This window comes from Rhipicephalus microplus, chromosome X, assembly GCF_043290135.1.
Source record: "Rhipicephalus microplus isolate Deutch F79 chromosome X, USDA_Rmic, whole genome shotgun sequence".
Classification (NCBI taxonomy): Eukaryota; Metazoa; Arthropoda; class Arachnida; order Ixodida; family Ixodidae; genus Rhipicephalus; species Rhipicephalus microplus.
This window is the reverse complement of record NC_134710.1, coordinates 61,175,412-61,194,371: the sequence shown is the minus strand read 5'-3', so window position 1 is coordinate 61,194,371 and position 18,960 is coordinate 61,175,412. Positions and strand designations below refer to the sequence as shown.

Here is an 18,960-nt window from a genome sequence, read left to right as displayed (position 1 = left end):
GTCCACACGCATACATAGTCACCTGGTTGGTAGTAGACGTTCCTACGGCCTTGGTTGTAACGGCGGGTGCCCCGCCGCGGTGGTCTAGTGGCTAAGGTACTCGGCTACTGACCCGCAGGTCGCGGGTTCGAATCCCGGCTGCGGCGGCTGCATTTCCGATGGAGGCGGAAATGTTGTAGGCCCGTGTGCTCAGATTTGGGTGCACGTTAAAGAACCCCAGGTGGTCGAAATTTCCGAAGCCCTCCACTACGGCGTCTCTCATAATCATATGGTGGTTTTGGGACGTTAAACACCACATATCAATAATTGGTTGTAACGGCGAGCGTCGATATCTTGCTGCGTGTGAATGTGGTTCCGTGCAAGCTGGCGGGCTTCCTCGGCTTTCTCAACGAAGTCATCAACGCTGTCATTTCCGCTGGTGTCCCGGTCTATGAGGAGCATAGCGTCTAACGGTGTTGTGACGCGACGGCCATAAACAAGCTTTGAATTGTGTTAGCTCTGTGGTCTCTTGCACAGCGGTATTATAAGCAAAATATGGTCAATATGCGTCAATATGGGATGGACATCATTCGAGGGCCAGGAAGCTTGCAGGAAGATAAAATTTGAGCGATTGTGAAAAATGGGGGAGGAGCGTTGGACTAGAAACGCTTTCAGCAATTTGTACATGAAGAATGTCGATACAAAATGGACGCAGCAAACCAGAAAATTGATGACTTAGAAAATAGCAGGGGCCAAATAAAAAAACTATCACTTAAGAAGAAGGCGAAGGAACTGGAGATTGACATATGGAGAATAGGCATCATTAAAAAGTCGGCACTGGGGATCTATAAACTTTTAAGCAGGAAATTTCCAGAGAACAGATCTATGATAATTCTCGGGGTAGTTCTCTACTAGGCCAGGACGGGAGTACAGTAAAATCTCGATACTATCACGGCTGATACGAAATTCGGGGTGATACGAATTTTTGTGATCCCGGCCGAGGCCCATCAATATACAGTGTGCTAGAGTACAGTTGTTAGATTTTTTAGCCCAGTCATTTAATACGAATAAACGCCACCCCATCAACGGCTGCAGAAGCAAGCAGCGTGCACGCACGCGCTATAATGCATGTAGGGCTGCCAATTTGGCACGTTGTCAGCACCGCCTGCTAGCAGCGGGCGACAGGCTTCAATATCCGCGCGACATCGGACGCCGGAGTGCGCCAGTGTGCCTTTTGCTTTCCCTTGAAAGCTCCAGATGGCACTGGCCGCGGTGGGCACACAAATCCAATCCGATTTCCGTTTTGCTTGGTGATACGTGTTAGTTCTGGTGCGGAAACAGTGGCTACTGTAATGCGGGGGCTGTCGACACTGCCGTGCCTAGTCGAGCACACGTATGTGCTTTGTTGTGCCTTTTTGCGGAGTCGCAGCACGCTATGTCTCGCAAGCGGAAAGCTCTCTCCTTTAAGGGGGGACACGCGTTTAAAAGGCCAAAAATCGCGAAAAAATCGACTTTTTGAAGTTCACACATTTCCATAATCTGCAACTAGTTTTGCACTCATCTGAGATGTCTCTAGCTTCTCGCGACATTATTTCTGGCACAAAATCAATTTACAACACCCCTGTGTGATTAATCTAGGCACAAATAGACGCTAAAGTCGCGCTTTTTCCACGCCAAACCGTTGCCCTTACACACGAGCTATTGTAGTCATCTTGGTCTCATTTGAAAGGGTCGTTCTTCATCTTCAATTTCCGATTACTAGTGGCTCGCCTTGCTCATTGGTTTTTCAGCAAAAACGCGACATCGAGAAGCACCACCACGTGATTATATTGGCTACTTCAGGCACGTGGCAAAACCTAGGCACCCGATTGGCCAAGTGGCGTTTCCGGCGTCTGCTTCTTCGTCGTGACGCGCACGGACATGCGCCATTTTGTCATGGTGCTGTCGACTGCCTGCCGCAGTAAAGAAGTTCGTCGCCGCACTAACTTGTGAAGCGGGTGTGGCGGTCGTTCTTTCGCTGTGAACTTCAGAAATAGCCACGCTATCACTCAGGACAGGAAGGATAGCAAACTCACGGCGCTCAACGGCCCTCGCCGATTCACTGGTGTAGGCCTAACTCACGTACAAGCCCGTCGGTTGTCGACAACATCGCTGAAAGCTGCAGTGTTTTGAAGCCTCAACAGTTACAGGACGGCAAGTAAAAAAGCAGAAGTGAAACTACGAGAGATAGCAATCTTTGCAACAATGGAACAGAAGCGCAGTCTTATCACTAAACGCGCCGATGCCGCGGGTTCCCCCCGTCTGACGTGAACTGCGTGACGGGTCGTCAGAGTGGAGTTTACCGCGCGTCGGCAAACAACAGAAAGTCACTCCGCTTACAGTAAACATCCTCGCCACCCGCGCAATGAAGGCTACTAGCAACAGGTAGAGTGCTTGTAACGACGCGTCCGCAACGATGAACATACTGCACCGCGGCCTCCACTCGAAAATGAAACTAACACTTCGCTGCTTTTGGAGCCTTGAAATTGATGAGCGAGTGCACGAGTTCAGTCTGCGACATCAACAACTCAATCTGGACAAGCTGGAAAACCGCTTTATTATACGACGGATTGCAGATTACGCGCACACATTCGTCGCACATGGGCATCACCGAACTGATTGATAAGCGGCCTAGTCGGCAGACGAGCACACAGCGACCGCATCAGCTCGCAAGTGTGCCTCTGCGGAAAACATGCAGCGGGCATTGAAAAAACGCCATTTAGGTGACACAAATTAGAAGGACCACATGCCTGGTACCAACCGAAAAAGCTGAATTTGCAAACCATTGTAAATAAACAGCTTTTCCGTGATACTGTCTGCCCAAAATAGACTTGTGTTTTTGCATGATTTCACAGGATTCAATGTTTGCTGCAGTTGCAAATTTGTCTAAAATATATCTCTGCCTCTAGAGCAGCTAGGACTAATTTTTGTTGTGACATGTAGCTGTATCTTTAGTTTACACAATGATAGGTTGGAATTTTCTATCGAGATCTTCAAAAAAAAACGTTTTTTTGCCAGAAATTGGAGCATAAAGTGGGTGTGTCTGTAACACTAAAATGAAAGGTGCGACAAACCTTGCTAAAATTATCAATTCAAAAAGCACTCCTGCCGTTGTGTAGCTTATGTTCATTAGTACACACGCATGTGCCAATAGTAGCTTATCATGACAAATTTCTTGTGTCGTTATACCGGCAAACAATAGGTGAATAATTTTAGAATATCTCAAAAACTAATTGGTTTAGAGGAACTGTAATTACATTTTTGATATCAGCATCAAAAACTCATTCACACTGTGAATTTTCTTTATAAACATTGAAAAAATATCTGGCATTTCGTCTCAAGTACAGTGTCCCCCTTAAGGAGAAACTGGACATCTTTAGAAAGGTCGATTAGGATCCCCCGAAAAAAACGCACGGAGTTGGCTAGGGAGCTAGGCCTCGCTAGGTCGACTTTGAGCACAATTGTTGCACAGCGGGACACAATAATGAAAAATGCGCTTTAATTCAGTGTCAACCCGAAGCAAGCAAAGACAGCCCAACATGTGAAGCTTGAAGAAGCTTTTTTAATCTGGTTCAAGGAGGGTACTATAGCCGTTGTGAACGTTGACGGCAAAGCTTTGCATGAGAAAGCGGACGAGATCACACTTGCTCTGCACATCGACGGATTCCAGGCCCCAGGTGGGTCGCTGCACTGTTTCAAGACGAGACACGATCTCGTGTTCAAACGCGTCTGCAGGGAAGCTAAGAAGGCTGACGAGACCGTTGTTAAAAACTGGGTGCTGCTTGTTCGTCTTCATGAAAAAAGAACCGCTGGGACGTTAGTATGGAGACGCGAGTGCTTAAAAAATTCAATTTTCGCATGGTTACACGGGACAATTGGTGATATTTAACAAGGTGCAGTTGAAACAAAAGTGTCTGCAATCTCGAAGCCAATGGCGGGAAATTGATCAATGCCCGTTGTTGCTGCTGTGGCTCCCGCTGTTTTCAGTCTACTGCTTCTAGCGCAGCCAGGCAACGCTGTGCACGGCAACAGTGACGTGAGCCGGTCCGGTCGGTCCGCTTCTAGAGGTGGGTAGTTTGAAGGGTGCTAACCCGATGTGAACCACTAAAACGCGATTTTATTTCAAAATAGGCGCTTCCTTGGCACAAAAGTAACACTACGAGGTTTCTGGTCCGCCATTTCATCAATCAACGACAACGTAATAGTTTCCTTTAGTGTAGCTTTAAGCGCGAGAGCCATTTACCATGCGTCTATCGCGCAAACAAAAAGCGTGGACGACGGTGGCCCTGTTAAAAGAATTTCTGTCTCTTCTTGAAAAAGGAATGGCCTGCAAGAATCGAAGATTGTTGTGATCATGACCTACTCTACTCCTGAACTGCCCAGACAGCCCGTCTCCACCACCCATGTTTATGTCTACTTTCTGCCATTAGGGCCATAATCTACGAGTGGTGTGGCAGTAGTTACTGACGTCATTTTCAGCATTTGTGGTCATATTTCAGCTAATAGAGCACAGATATTGTGTAATAACTATGCACAAATGAAAAATTATTCGGAAATAAACATAATAAGAGTCATTCAGAAACCGTTGGCAATTAAACGGCGACACCACATAGGTTGTTCTACACTATGCGAGTCTACGGGTTCCCATGTTTCTGAACCAGTGTGCAATAAATAAATTACCGCACTGAAAAGCTTGCTTTCCCAGCCATCTAAGTGAAGAAATAGTCATATATATGCAGGCAGTTCATCACAGAATGCAGGCATTCTTACTCCAGCGCTGTCCAAACAGTCGTAGAGTAGCAGACGAATAGGTTATTGGTAGCGCCATCAATGGTGAGCGATTGAACGAGAGTAGGGACACGCCCTCCCATAGGAACCCCGCCATCTGGGCAGGTCAGGAGTACAGTAGTTTGTGGTTCTGAATCCTGACCATTGCGCCACCCACCCGAAGCAAATGACGCTACAAAACGTCTAGCTGTTTTGTTTTTTGCCAGCAAACAAGACGATGCACTTGAAACTGCCTGATGCTGGGATTATAAAAAACGTCCAGCACCACTTCAAGAGCGTTCTTGTGCGCCGCCTCCTTGCCGAAATCGACAAAAAAGACAAAGGTGGCCGGCGAATAAGCCTTTTCAACCCCGTTCATTTTATCGCAACGGCTTGGGATAGAGTAACGCCGACCACCTTTGTGAGCTGCTTTGGCAAATGCGGCTTCTTAAGGATTCCCGAAGAGGTGCCAGAGGTCCTTTCAGAGTCGGAGGAGACCATTGAGGGTTGGGAATGCCTTGATGGCGGGTGTTCGGATGACCTTTGTACGGCGGATGACAATCTTACCACTTGTGGTGCGCCCACGGTGGAAGATATTGTCAACGAGGCCACGTTTGAGGTTACCGATTCCAGCGACGATAGCGAGAAAATAGACGAGGGCAACGATGAAGGACCACCACCGGAGGCTGAAACTCTGCACGCACTCGACGTCGTGAGGCGTGCTATGGTTGCTGAAGAAATCAGTGACGACACGTGCACGTGTTTTTACGGATTCCAGGGAAGTCTCCTTAGAAGCAGAAAGACATCAGAGATTTTTTTCTCCAAAAAATAAATTTCTCTCTAGTGCCGAAAATGAGTGCCTCCGACTCAGTATTAGCTTGGGTAGTTTTGCATGGGTTCTGATGATTTGAATTTCAGCTATTACGAATATTTTGTGACTCCGTGAGATTTGTATCGTCGAGATTCTATGGTATTGCGAACCAAGACTTATTGGGTTAAATACGAAGGAGTAGACACGGTATTCAGTGCATGTGTAGAGGAGGAGGAAACTGCTGAACACTTGATAATGTTCTGCACAGGGCTTCACCCTATAGTTCAGGATGATAGCGCAGAGTTTTTCAAAGCACTAGGGTTTAGGGAAAGGGATGGAAAAATAGACTTTAAGGGGGTAGAATTCACTAGAAGGAGGTTATTTGATTGGTGGCTTCAATCAAGGCAGAAGTGAAAATTAAATTCTTCACTGCAAGTTTAAGTCCTTAACTTTACTATTTAGAGGGGGACAAAAAGATAAATCTAGTTTTTGTTCACTAAGAATCACAGCTAGGTGGCATTTGCCACAGCCTGATCTAAAGGGTACAGCCATATCAATCCATCCATCCATCCATCCAAGTACTTCCACTAGATTCAAAAGTGACGCCATCACTGAGGCATGACTTTGTTGCCACTTTGTTGCCACAATCCTTTTATCTCAGAAGCAGCAAGGTTTAAAGCGGCCACCGTAAGGAGCGCTCACAGCGGACACTGGTTGGGGCAATGGAGGAAGAGAGAACAGGAGAGGGTCGGGAACCAGCTCTTCGGCTCAAGTCACAGGCATCTTTCTAGAGGAGGCGTTTGTCTGTCGCATCCAGCACTTGCGCGAGCCAATGCCTCCTTGCGTTGCGCGGGCGTTGGTACAGGTTCGCCAAGATTAAGTTTCAGGGTGTCAACACATTCGTCACAGTCGTCATGTGGGGATTTTGCGTCGTTTTACGCACAATCCCCACATGTCGCAACTAGTTGGTTGTCACCGCGTCATTATCAGCACCGATGTACGTGCAGAAAGTGTCGCAGCCAGGCACAACGCTGGCGTCAAAGAGAGTGTCCCTTGACGTCAGAGCCGGTTCATCCTCGGCACACTCACTGGCAACATCACCAAAATCTTTCGACATTTTTTTTTTTGACGCCGGACTCAACGGCTTTCAACATTGTGACTTCTGCTCAATTACTATATTTTCACGCTTACATTTGCCACTGCCATTGTCCATCTCGTGTCTAGCGGCGGAAACTGAGTCACAACTTTCATGACCTATTGGCGGTGCAACTATACATTGAACATGGCTGTCGTTCATATGATAGCCTCACAAGAAATGATACCGGAAAGTACACTTTTCACAAAGACTCAATTTTTTGCGCTTCAATGGCCCTTGGATTTGTTTATGAGCAAGTAGGGGAGCGCTAACATAATATATTAACTAAATAAATGCCGGGTAACATATTGAGAAGATAAATATGTGCAAAATTGTATTATGTCGAGCAGACGAACTAGGCACGAGAACTGCTAACTTCAAAGTTGCTGTACTCGTGCAGAAAATGTGTGCTCCATGCATTCACGAGCCTTGGTTATTTGCCTGCTAAATAGAACCTTCTTAATCCCTGATGGCTTTTGGGGCACTAATTTGAACGGGATGCCTAATTTTTCTCCCAGAGCATCGAGGCTTGCAGTGCAATCAGTCGGCTTTTTCTCTTTCTGTCTACTTTCCTTTTAACTTAGGAAAATCGAAGGGTTACGGCAATATCAAGACCTATCACAACGTTGAAAAACGACCACAAACGCGAGAAAACAAGCAGCAGCGTCTATTGTTCGAAGCAGGTTCGAAGTTTCAATCATCTCAACACAGCTTCTAGCCTTCACCGCTCAGCGGCGTCACAGTACCTGAAAGTTGCGAATAGAGGTGGTGTAGCTCTTCCACAGAAAACGAAAAGAAAAATAGCCTCAATCTTCGCTGTCCCAGCGCAGAGCTGAAGAGAAAAGGAAGGAGGCCACATGCACGGGCGGGTCAACGAGTTTTACAGGAGACGGCAGGCCAGTACATGCACATGCTCGCATGAGTTGCTGCGGGGGCGAGTCGATTAGTCCCCAAGGAAAGGGGAGGCAGGGAGACTCGCACCCACGCGCGTGTTGGCAGGCAACTCTCGGGGAGCGCAAGATGCTATAAGATATTGAATTGATGCATACTAAAATGATCAGCAAATGCTCAGTGTGAACAAAGAATGGTTCGTATATCCATTGTGAAGAATCTTTCATTTTGTTAAAACAATGTCTTAAATACATGGGCGTCTATGGGAACTTCAAGGGAAATTACAATCGCTTCGTTATATTTGTTAGCTTGCTATATCCCACTTTTTCATAAAGAGGTTCTACTGTAATATGAAAAAAAAACCGCTCTTCCCTTCAGTGCCCCTTCAATTGATGTGAAGTTTCTCTACAGCAGGACTTTCAGGGTATCTAATAATATACATGCTAAACATTGGACAGACATACACGCATGGTTACTTTGTTACCTCTAAATAGTTTTGTAAAGCCAATACTTCTCGGCCTTTGACAAGAGCGCACGATCCCGGCGAACAAGGCACTCGTCTATTCACCTGAGCAGTCGGTCAGTCATGATCTCGCGCACCTCTTCGTTTCCCTCCCCTCTCGCTGTGTTCAGGGACTTGTGAACGAAGGCAGCCTCTCCTTCATGGGCATCGTTGCGAAGGCGTGGTGCACCGGCCACGACAGCCTGCAAAGAAATGCATTTAAACCTTAATATAACGGAACCGGATATACCAAGATATCGGTTATAACAAAGTAGAAGAAGAATCTTGCATTTACTATCGTGTTAAAAACACACTTTTACAGAACAAATTTTTGGATTTAACAGACTTATTTTTCTGTAATATGCAACTTCGTTATAATGAGGGTAATTGTAAACAAAAACAAGGGAAGCTTTGCACTGCTCCGCAAGGCTTAGCAAATGTCATCCACCCATTTATGTATGACACTACAAAAGAAATCCACACATATTTCTAGGGAACGAAGGTTTCCCGTTGAGGAAAAAGCCCATCGCAATCTGGGATTCGAACCCGGGATCAAGGCCTTTCCACTGTGGCCGCTCGGCTATCCCAGCCAAACAGGACGCTTCAACATTGCAGAGAGGGCCAACAGCCTGAAGTTTGCGAGACCCTGAATATGGCAATTTTTAATTAGAGTTGAGCTCATTAAACAGCGCATTTGTGAGGACATGAAGCACAACTCAGAGAGAGAACTTAAAAGCCTGAGCATTAGCGTGCAAGTAGTTTCACATTTGTGTATAGCAAGTTACCGGAATTTCTTCTATGCAAATACATTCTTCTTGTATTTTTGTCATTGAAAATTTTAATGAGAAGCAATTAATCGTGAAGATGAGCGTGGGAACAGCCTCACGGGACGCACTGTCAGAGTGAACAATTGAATACTGCAAACTACACATTTTAAAGGTATCCAAGAAAGAGCTTGTATGGTCGCACTGGCCATTACACTTATTCAGTAGGGATAATCGTGAGATATCTATAACTCGACCACCAACTTCTTGCGTGCATTACTGTACTTGTGCACAGCTAAATTTATTCAACGCCTTTTGCGAATATAAATCATTCATTACCTGCAAAGCTACAAGTACGATTATTATTATTGCAAAAAAAACATGAACTTTTGTGATAAACCATTACGGTTAAGGCAGATGCAGTACCCCACAGCGCACACTCGACGCGAAAGCGCACTCTTGCGAAAAGAAACTCAAGCAACCAAGAAGATGGCCCAAATACACAGTTTTCCTTTTAAAATGTAGCACGTTAACGAATTCCTACTTGCCGAACGAAGCACATGCAGGCACTGACCATCTTAACAGAGTCCTTTGTATTTGATGTTATTGCATCGACTGACGATTCTCTGGGCCACAGAACTGCCACTTCTGCTGTCCATAACTGCTGGTCATCTGCGAAAAGGAAATCACATTTCAGAGACCAATTTTATCATGAGCATGTGCGAAAGTCCCACGCACGCCTCAGTCGAACGGCTGGCGAAAGCCGTCGAATAGCACCTTAAAAATGCCCATAATACCAATAAAATCGTTCAATAAATTGACATCTGAGTGCTGCTGCCAAAGCTTTCCATCGCGAATTTCCAAAGCTTACTCAAGACGACCTTGCAAACCGAAAGACAGTGGCCAGATCCACAATGCTTCGTCATCAGGGGATCCAACCATACTGAAAATTCCACCTGTATCATAAGATATTATTAAATACACTTGATACAGGGATCACAGCCCATATAGGAGGTATAGAGATTGCGGCCCATATAAGGGATATAGGGCTTATGGGGTATATGGGCCATACAGGAGTTAGAGGGTTTCTGCGTAATATAGGTGATAGGGGTCCCATGAATTCTCCAGTTCCTGCTCAAAATCATAACGTAGTGCAAAAAAAGAGAGAGAGAGAACGGTCACACAGAACCACACACCATATAATTTTAAGCAAGCATAAACTAGCCCAAAAACAAGTCCTGCAGAACATCATCGGTTCCTATGGGCAAGCAGTAAGGGTCATAAGTAATGTTTGCCTAAGCATGATAATAAGGCAATGCCAGTTTATAAAGTGTAAAAAAGACGAATATGCCGCAATGGGCAATTTAATGGTGCTCCGAAAGTGCAGTAGACTAAATGAGTGGAACGAAGTGTCGCATGTAGCGTAGTGTCGGGACATTGGAGAAAAACAAGACAAATATTTTTGCATCGTCAAATTTATTTATATGATTAAACATTTTGCAAGGAAGTGTTTTTATCTTTCTCAGCCGGCTAGGTGCGCGCATATCTGCTGGCTGATTCACAAATTTTGCAAAACCATCTGCACAGTCATGGGCAAATACATGCAGCACTTACTCAATATTTTACTTATTTGTTTACCTGTAAGTTGAAATAAAGCAAAATACCATAAAGAGTACTGACACAAAACGTTGTGGCTCATATAGCCTGTGACATCTTTTCCTTGAACGTGCATATATCTACAAAATTTCATGAACAATTATAGCTTACACGGCCAAGTGTATGAATATCGAAGTTTGCATGCCTGATCCAGTGCTATATGTTGCACCTCGCATCATTGAATCACTGAACGTGGCCTGAAGCTGAGTCCCAACATCCAGACGCCACGATTGTGGCAGAGTTCAGAGTTGGCACAGCTACATTATTGACATCATAGTCGTTGTTGCTCTTTGGCCACGCTTGTGCTAGCAGGCTACTATTCAGTGACTGCTGTGTCTATGCCTGATGTAAACATGTGGAACGTTAGGATGCCTCAAGAAAATCTTTACACCCAAACGACAACAATTAAGTTGATGACAACGACATTGTGCTGCATATGCAGCATCGAAAGAATGACCACACGATGCAGGCAGCACGGAAGTGCATCAGTGTTCTGTGTGTAAGGAGGAAGAAGAACAATATGTCATAGTGGGCCATCTTTTAAGCCAGAAGTGCCGAGCGCGAGCTGTTTGCCCCAGCGCTTTTTTTTTCTTGAGTCGGTCGTCACCGCCTGCCTTCACTATTGATAGACCAGCTGTGCAAGTGCTACTTACAACAGGAAACCCCGTTTTATGTGTACCATTTTGCACGCTAGCTGGCATTTGTTGCACCATGTGGCTCATGTTCTCGGAGCTGTGCCAAAATAAAACTAGTTTGTAATAAACAGACAGCAATTGTCCATCTGTCCCATGCTGCCGCAAGCAATTCACCACATTGTGACTAATAGGCTGTCAACAATGTTAATAATGCAAGACAAAACTTTGTGTCAGTACCTCTTTAAGCAATAATCACTAGCCACAACCTGCGAATTTCTCACTGTCAGATCCCTGTTCAGGGGCACCTATCTGTCCTCTTGATGCGAAAATACTCCAACGTGAGGCTACTATGAGGCTCTTATTCTGAAGCTCAAGGACACTCCACAGGAGCTTTTTGGCCTCCTTGCATCACGACCGCAGCCAAGCATTCTTCTTTTGCCTCTCAGATGAACCTGCATTGTAAAAATGTCTCTGTGATCCTTTTTTGTGTGTGGGAGGGCAATTTACTAGCCTAACTACTACGAATAATAAAGTTTCAATAGTGGAAATTGATCCAAGAGGTTTCACAATATTGAATTCAAACAGGTAAATAGAAGGTCTCACAGAAGAACATGCGTGCAGCTCTAGGCACGTGCATGAGTTCTGATCAGGGGCCTTAGCACAGCATTTATAATGGCACGTCATTTCTACCGAGAACAAAAAATGGGGTAAAAATGTGAAGTAAAGAATAAGTAGGGGTAGACAAATATTTATATTTTTGAATATCTTTCGAATAATGTTTGCCATTCAATTCAATTCGTATTGCAAATTTTGCTATTTGAACTATTCTAGCTTACCAAAGACAATAAATACGGTCAATGTCTGGCTAAAAGGAACCCTCCAAAATTTTAATATGTTTCACCTCATCACAGTCGTATTGCGAGAAACCTGCCTTTCTGGATCTGCTACGGTCGCAAATGTACTGGCTCTAGAAAAGGCAGATTCTAACAAGATAATAGATGTGGCAGAGGCAAGGGCTTAGCTATAGTGGTTTTCGACCTGAAATTCGATCAGCTCTTTGGCTGCATGAAATCAAGTATATAAACACAATTAAATTGCTGCATTGCGTTATTTTTAATAAGGCAACTACGAAACGCTACCCTACCAACACTTCATCAATTTTGCCAAAAGGAAAACTTTCATTTCATAAGAATAAACTTCGCAAGCCTCTCCAACTTTTTTTCTAGAATTTCACACGAAGTATTCGAAAAGAATTCCAGAAGTATTTAAGAAGTTCTAGAAAAATGTTCAATTCACACTCACACGTTTATATTCGTATTCGCTTTGGCACCCAAACTATTACAATAGGTTTCAAGAGAATAGGTGGGAAAACCAGAAATAGCTAAGCATTTGATCACACACTCGTGCCACAGAGAATTCTTCTTCTTGTTCTTCACGCACTTTGATGATGTTGAAGCAGGCAAAACCATATAAAGCATAGCCAATTAAGGGCACATTTGCACCAGAGAGGAGACCTTTTCCTCTTGTTGTTCGAGTGCCTCGACGATAACATTAAATGTCCAGCAATTTAGTGGCCTGGGTCATCTTCTGTCATCACTTAAATCGCTTTCAAATTGTTTTTATAAAGTGTAGCAGATGGCAGATGTACAGGAATTAGACATGCTAAAATGGACATTTCTTTCAACAATATCAGTAAAATGTACACAGCACTCTCCATGAAGCAACTGAAGTGGCCTCGCAACACTTTTCGAGCACCGTCAGAAAATGCTGCCTAGGGTAGTCATGGCACTTGAGAGCATGTGAGACAGACATTATAGGGATGCACGCAGCCTGTTATTCATAATTTATTATCAGTCACCTGAAAAACACTGTTTTCCCTCAAAAAATGAGACTCCAAATCCAACTAACTGTGCTTCAAGTGCAATGTCTACAACCGCAACGGGAGGCTGCCACATGCCCATACAACTGTTCGTGATTACACTGAGAAGCCCCATGTTTGAAGAAAAAAAAAAGGGGGGGAATGAAAGTGCTCAAGGTAAGGACGCACATTAATAAATAGGCATAGCTTCTTGCCCCCTATTCCTCCCCTCCTGCGTAGCTTTCAGTGTGCTCACTCGAACAAAAGATGAAAGAAAGCACGTAAAGCATGTGACAAATTTCTGTAGGTCCGCTAGTACTTCGCAGATTTCAAAAATTTTTCCAACAGTCGATTTGGGATGAATTAAGTTTCTCTAATGAAGACATTTGATGATTACTTGGAAAGGCTTTTCAGGGCTTCTTCATTACAAGGCAATGTAAACATGTACCTGTAACATGAAGGTAGGCACACTTCAACCTGATATGGTTTGGTTATGGCACAACGTAGCCATCACAATTCCAGCTTCCAGCTTCAGATTTAGTCGACCTGTTCCAAAACTTTATCTACTGTACAAATCACACCTTTGAATCAGTAAATTATCCAAAAATGAAAAAAATGTGATTATTATGTGAGCGAATAGAAAACATGCATACAAAAAAGATAAGTGCAAGCAGCAGCAGTGTAAATGGCATACTCAGGCCGTATGAGGAGTGTCGTGGAACTGGTAGTGAAGAGTACTAATGCATCAACAGCAGACAAATTTTTGCAAATTTAGCAGACAGCTGCTACCTTTGAACATAAGGGCGCAGTTACGAGTGCTGGCGCGTGCTATTTGGATAAATCACTACACAGCTTGTTTACGTGGTGTGCTCTCAGCACTTTCTATTCGTTGAGACTACTGACAGCACAAAAACCCCTTCACTCTCAGCAGCACACACATTGACTTTAACCAGTGTTTCGTTTTGTGAGACTGAATCTGAAGAGTTAGCTGCTAATCTTTGTATAGCATTCCCATTTACTCTTATTTAATTCATTGCATTGTGCTTGTAACAACACTCTGAGCTCAGACTTTATCTTTGGACGCCAACCGACATTTGCTGGTATGCTAAAACAGGGGTGCAACAGCCAAAATACCATTTGGAGCAGTTTTTTTAGCAGCTAAATGTGATTTTCGAAGCACTAAATTCCAAGTTCGGAGCTGGTTATGGAAAAAAACATGCATTTTTATCATGACGTAGCAAATTTGGAGCAGTATAAAAAAGAAGGTTTACATTTAGAGAAAGAAACATGTATAGACAATTCAACATAACCTAAATAGCGTAGTATGATCATACTATTTACTACTATTCCAATGAAGGTAGTATTTTGAACCACCTTGCTAAAGAACCAATGATAAAGTCCATATTATCATTTACTGCACCTGGTAAATCATTTGTCAAACTCTGAGAATTTCAATACAAATCTGCCGAGATCGTGACCTTGAAATTTGGGAGATTCGTAAACCCAAGAAGTAGGGGTGGCAAAAAAAAAAAACTGGTGCACAATTTACTTTGTTTCTGTAGAGAAGCATAAATATCTCACACTGCTTTAAATGATTGCCAGTAGCTTATTTATAGGTTTGTGATTATACTGGTACTCAGAATTGGACGGTGTACAAGCGCATGAGTAACTGAGCAAAATGTGAAGTGTCCCAGTATCGCGAACAGCCCCTTGTAAATCTCAACACGCTTTTTCGCGGGGCACTGGTCTAGTGCGTCAAAAGTGACTCAAGCAGCTTTAGAATCAAAGTCAACAAATGTTCTAACCGCTCCCCTACCCCCCCCCCTCCCTCCCTTTTTTCACCGTGGGGCTATGCGCCACTTCGGCTACCTTGCAAGGCGCGTTTGACCAGATAAAGTAAAAACGGCGCGCGCCCGTTGCCCCGGCAACGGTACCAGATATCTATCGCCAGGACCGTGGCAAGGACGACGCAGATTCAAGACAAAAATGTTTTATGTGCCACGGCTAAGGTAATCAACGCTGGTGTTCGCAGCAAGTCGAGATTGTTCGAGCCTTATTAAGCCATAGCTGCGTTTTCTGGCAAGAAAACTTACATTTTCCGGGAAGCGTTGGTGGCTATATCAACACATTTTCGTTTTGAAGTTCCGTCGTCCCGCCGATACGTATCTGTTGCGGTCAGCAGACCGATGGGCATGCAGTGTTGTTACTTTACCTGGTCGATCACGTCTCGCGAGCATAGGGTGGGTGGCTAGATTATTTTAAGTATATTCTAGGCACTGTAGTTCGGGTCTGCGCGCTTTGACTAATGGCGCAAAGCTGCAGGTGGCCAACATGGCCTGCATTGCTCACCGAAATTAGAACACCTGAAAAAAAATTGAGGCTGGCTGGGGATTTTGGCCCAGCGTGGTGCGATTTCAACAAATTCACGGGCTGGGTGCAGCAATCGGGAATTGTATCAAATTGGCGCAATTGGCGCAGCTGTTACACCCCTGCTAAAAGGACCTGATATTAAACTGTTCAAGCTTCAGCAATGCATTTTGGAGGCTGTTAAGTCAGCCATTTGAGTCTACCCGGTTACTGCCTCCTATTAGGGGTTATGACAATAACTTTCCTGGACCATGCATCTACTTTGCCATTATTGAATAAGACAGGTCTGTAAATGTATGTAAACTCTACCTTATTTCAGAGCACTGTGTCACTTAGAGAAGACTGGGCAAGTCCCAAACTTCCACGTATTTTTTACCCTATTGCAATCTTTTTTGAGCATGTATTAATGATAGCGACCAGATGTTTATACTAATTTGTTAAGAGTCTTGTGTTGTATTGCCCGAACTAAAGTATAGTTTATTTTACAAAAAATTGCATTTTTTACTCCTGTGCATGATTTTAGCCAAATATTGCAATCTTTTCTTCAGATCAAAAGAAAGTTATTCTAAAGCATCAAGTTCAGTTCAGTACACCACCATGTGTTGCTTGAGTATGTGCACAAACAATCAGCATGACATCTTTTGTCATTTTGAAATTATCATACTGATATAACAAAAAAATGCCATTTTGAGAAGATGGAGTTCAATTTATGCAATGGAAATTGCACATTTTTTTCTGTGCCGACCTATATTTTTGTACTGTGCCAATTTATCTATTTCACTGTGTCTGACTTCGGTAACAGCTTAAACATTACTAGTTGGACGGCTTTTTCTTTTCCCTAAAAAATGCCAAACTTCATGCTTTTTGTGAATTTACAAAGAAAAGAAGCTACAAATATACCATCTGTAAAAGGGCCATTTGCATTCAGGTCGCTTTTTTTGGTTGATTAAAAAAAGATATGCAAGATGAGGAGCAATACTGTAATATCTCAAGCATGCGCCCCCATTTAAGCAAGTGCCATCCTCTCTCATTTAAGATATTTAAAACATGCGCCAACGACTGAGCAAGCACCTCCCCCACCCCGCCTTTCTGCCATTTCTGCAGCTCCCTTCACTTTCTTTATTCAGAAGCACAATGAGGCTGCAGAATCATAGTGAATGCATGCATATTTATTAAAGTGTTTCAGTTTCGTTGGAAACACATGTGGCTTTACCACCACCACCTTGAGTTTTGAAGCAAGACGAAGAAAGAACCCCACCCTTCCCCCTTCCAAATCTTGTCATTTTCACCATAGTGGGAGCAGTTGCTCAGGACTGCATGGTACATAAAAATTGTGGAAAAAGAGTCTGCTCTCATATCTAGTAAACAATGAAAAAGTACTTTTTTCTAATTTTTGTTGCTCTGCTTCCTTCATGCCCAAAATTATTAACATAACCCTTGCAAATATTATTTAATTCTGCACACCATTTTGCAACGGAATATGCTGCCTGCTGATATTGAGAACTGCTTTTCTGTCAAATACATGAACAGAATTCAGAACTTATATGAACACCTTGTTTACTGTACAATGTGCATATTTCTTGCTCTTACTTGCTCTGTACATAAGTTCAATTTTTTCACGCATAGTTCCACACATAGTTCAAACAACTATGCGTGGAACGTCGCTCTCTTTTCAATTGGGCGCCTCCTGCCAGCACGCAATCTCCGAGGCCATGCCTCCTTCCTTGTGTTGCGACCGGCCGCCTCGTGAGACCGTTCGCCTCTGTACCGCTCAGTCACGTGACACACGGCTCCCCGGAAGCAACTGTGAGAGCATTGCTGTGTCACACGGCCGCTGGATGAAAAAGCGCACGCTCTCTCATCCAGCGGCCGTGGCTATGCTAGACTTCTTCTAGTACACTCTACCGCGGCTGTGTTCTTGGGGCGGCCCTGGAGACGCTCGCCTTCGTTCCGAAAGAGGAGGGTAAAATCAGAAGGTAGGGAAGCGCGTTTGCGGCTCTCGTTCAAGGCATAATTTTTGGGGGGAGGCGTTTGACATATAAAGGAGAGGCCATGACGTCATATCCGTGAAGCCGCCGCATCGCAAACACCTGCACTACCTTCCTAGCGGAAAAGCAGATACACAATTCGCGATTTTCGGCGAGCAGCCACCGCGGCGGCCTTGGAAGCAGCGCTGGCGGTACGGTGTTCTAGAAACTGTACCGGCGGAGTGGAAGCTGGTAGATATTTGCCGGCAGCGAGTCTATTCACGAGTACTACTTTTTTGGCGTTTTTTTTTTTAGGAAAGCTGCGCAATGCCCAGCTGTATGGTATACTCAGTGCGAATCGCGTGCACCACCGGATGGACCTGGTGGCACTTTTCACGTATGTTCGCTTCACTATTGATAAATATTGCATGGTATTTGCATCTGGATCTCTCAGCTGTACGCTTCGTTGGTTCTTGCTCATTGTGTCAACTGAGAACACACGCGAACTTTCGTTTTTAGTATTGTAGGCATCGTGTCACGTTTTTTGAAGTTGTGTCGTTCATACGGAAGGACAATAAACTTTTCTAGTTGTCGCACTAAATGTGTAAGTATTGTACGGTGTGCGCTCGCTGCATGTTATTTGTGTGCGCACTGGAATTAAACACTTTACATGCACGATCGCGTATACAATACAATGGTGCCTTCTTACCGACGTGAAGTACCTCAAGCACTAGGATGGCATTCCACGGAGTAGCTACGAAGCAAGTTCTCAAAATTGTGCTTTGCCACACTGACACTACATACGAGCAAAGAACTGCTAATCGGCCCGTACATCGGCAAATCTGGCAAAAAAAAAAAGGTCTTACAGCGAGCAGAACACGTAAGTCACTGCAATACGATGATGTAGGGGCTGAATGATTTTGGTTACGACACGTACCGGTGCTATCTGCTGTTGCACAAAAACACTCCACGAAGTACTTCAGCACGCCGCGCTCGTGCCTGCCACACACAAACAGTCTCGGAAATGTGTGCTCGCAACATTTTACTCCACGCAAACCATACAATCTGCGTTGTCCCGCCGCGGTGATCTAGTGGCTAAGGTACTCGGCTGCTGACCCGCAGGTCGCGGGTTCGAATCCCCGCTGCGGCAGCTGCATTTCCGATGTAGGCGAAAATGTTGTAGGCCCGTGTGCTCAGATTTGGGTGCACGTTAAAGAACCCCAGGTGGTAGAAATTTCCGAAGCCCTCCACTACGGCGTCTCTCATAATCACATGGTCGTCTTGAGACGTCAAACCCCACATACCAATCAAATCAATACAATACGCGTTAAGTTTACGCCGGGGCTGTAAGTCCCCGCAGAAGCGAACCAGCGCTGAGAGCACGCCGCGGAGCGTCTGCTGTTTTGTTTGCACCATACTGGTTTGTTTTCCCCATGAATTTGACGTCACTTACGCCACACTCCTCGCAATGCATTGGGATAGGATAGTGCCTCTCCTCAGTTTTTCCTTCCTCCATGCCCGGGACCATGGAGGAATGCCCGAGACCATGGAGGAAGGGAAAATAGAGGAGAGGCTATGACGTCATATTC

At 44.5% G+C, this 18,960-nt stretch overlaps 1 protein-coding gene across 1 annotated transcript in view; it reads right to left on the bottom strand.

Annotated features, from left to right (window-relative positions):
* The window catches only part of LOC119187919 (ATP-dependent DNA/RNA helicase DHX36-like), a 32,890-nt gene extending 21,624 nt beyond the window's left edge, over positions 1-11,266 (bottom strand). Inside the window, exons 1-3 of the mRNA XM_075876351.1 lie at positions 11,224-11,266; positions 9,463-9,560; positions 8,191-8,327 (exon numbers count right to left, since the gene is read on the bottom strand). Of these exons, the coding sequence (XP_075732466.1) occupies positions 8,191-8,327; positions 9,463-9,560; positions 11,224-11,266 (278 nt within the window). The remainder of the gene's footprint in view (positions 1-8,190; positions 8,328-9,462; positions 9,561-11,223) is intronic.
* Between the last annotated feature and the right edge of the window lie 7,694 nt (positions 11,267-18,960).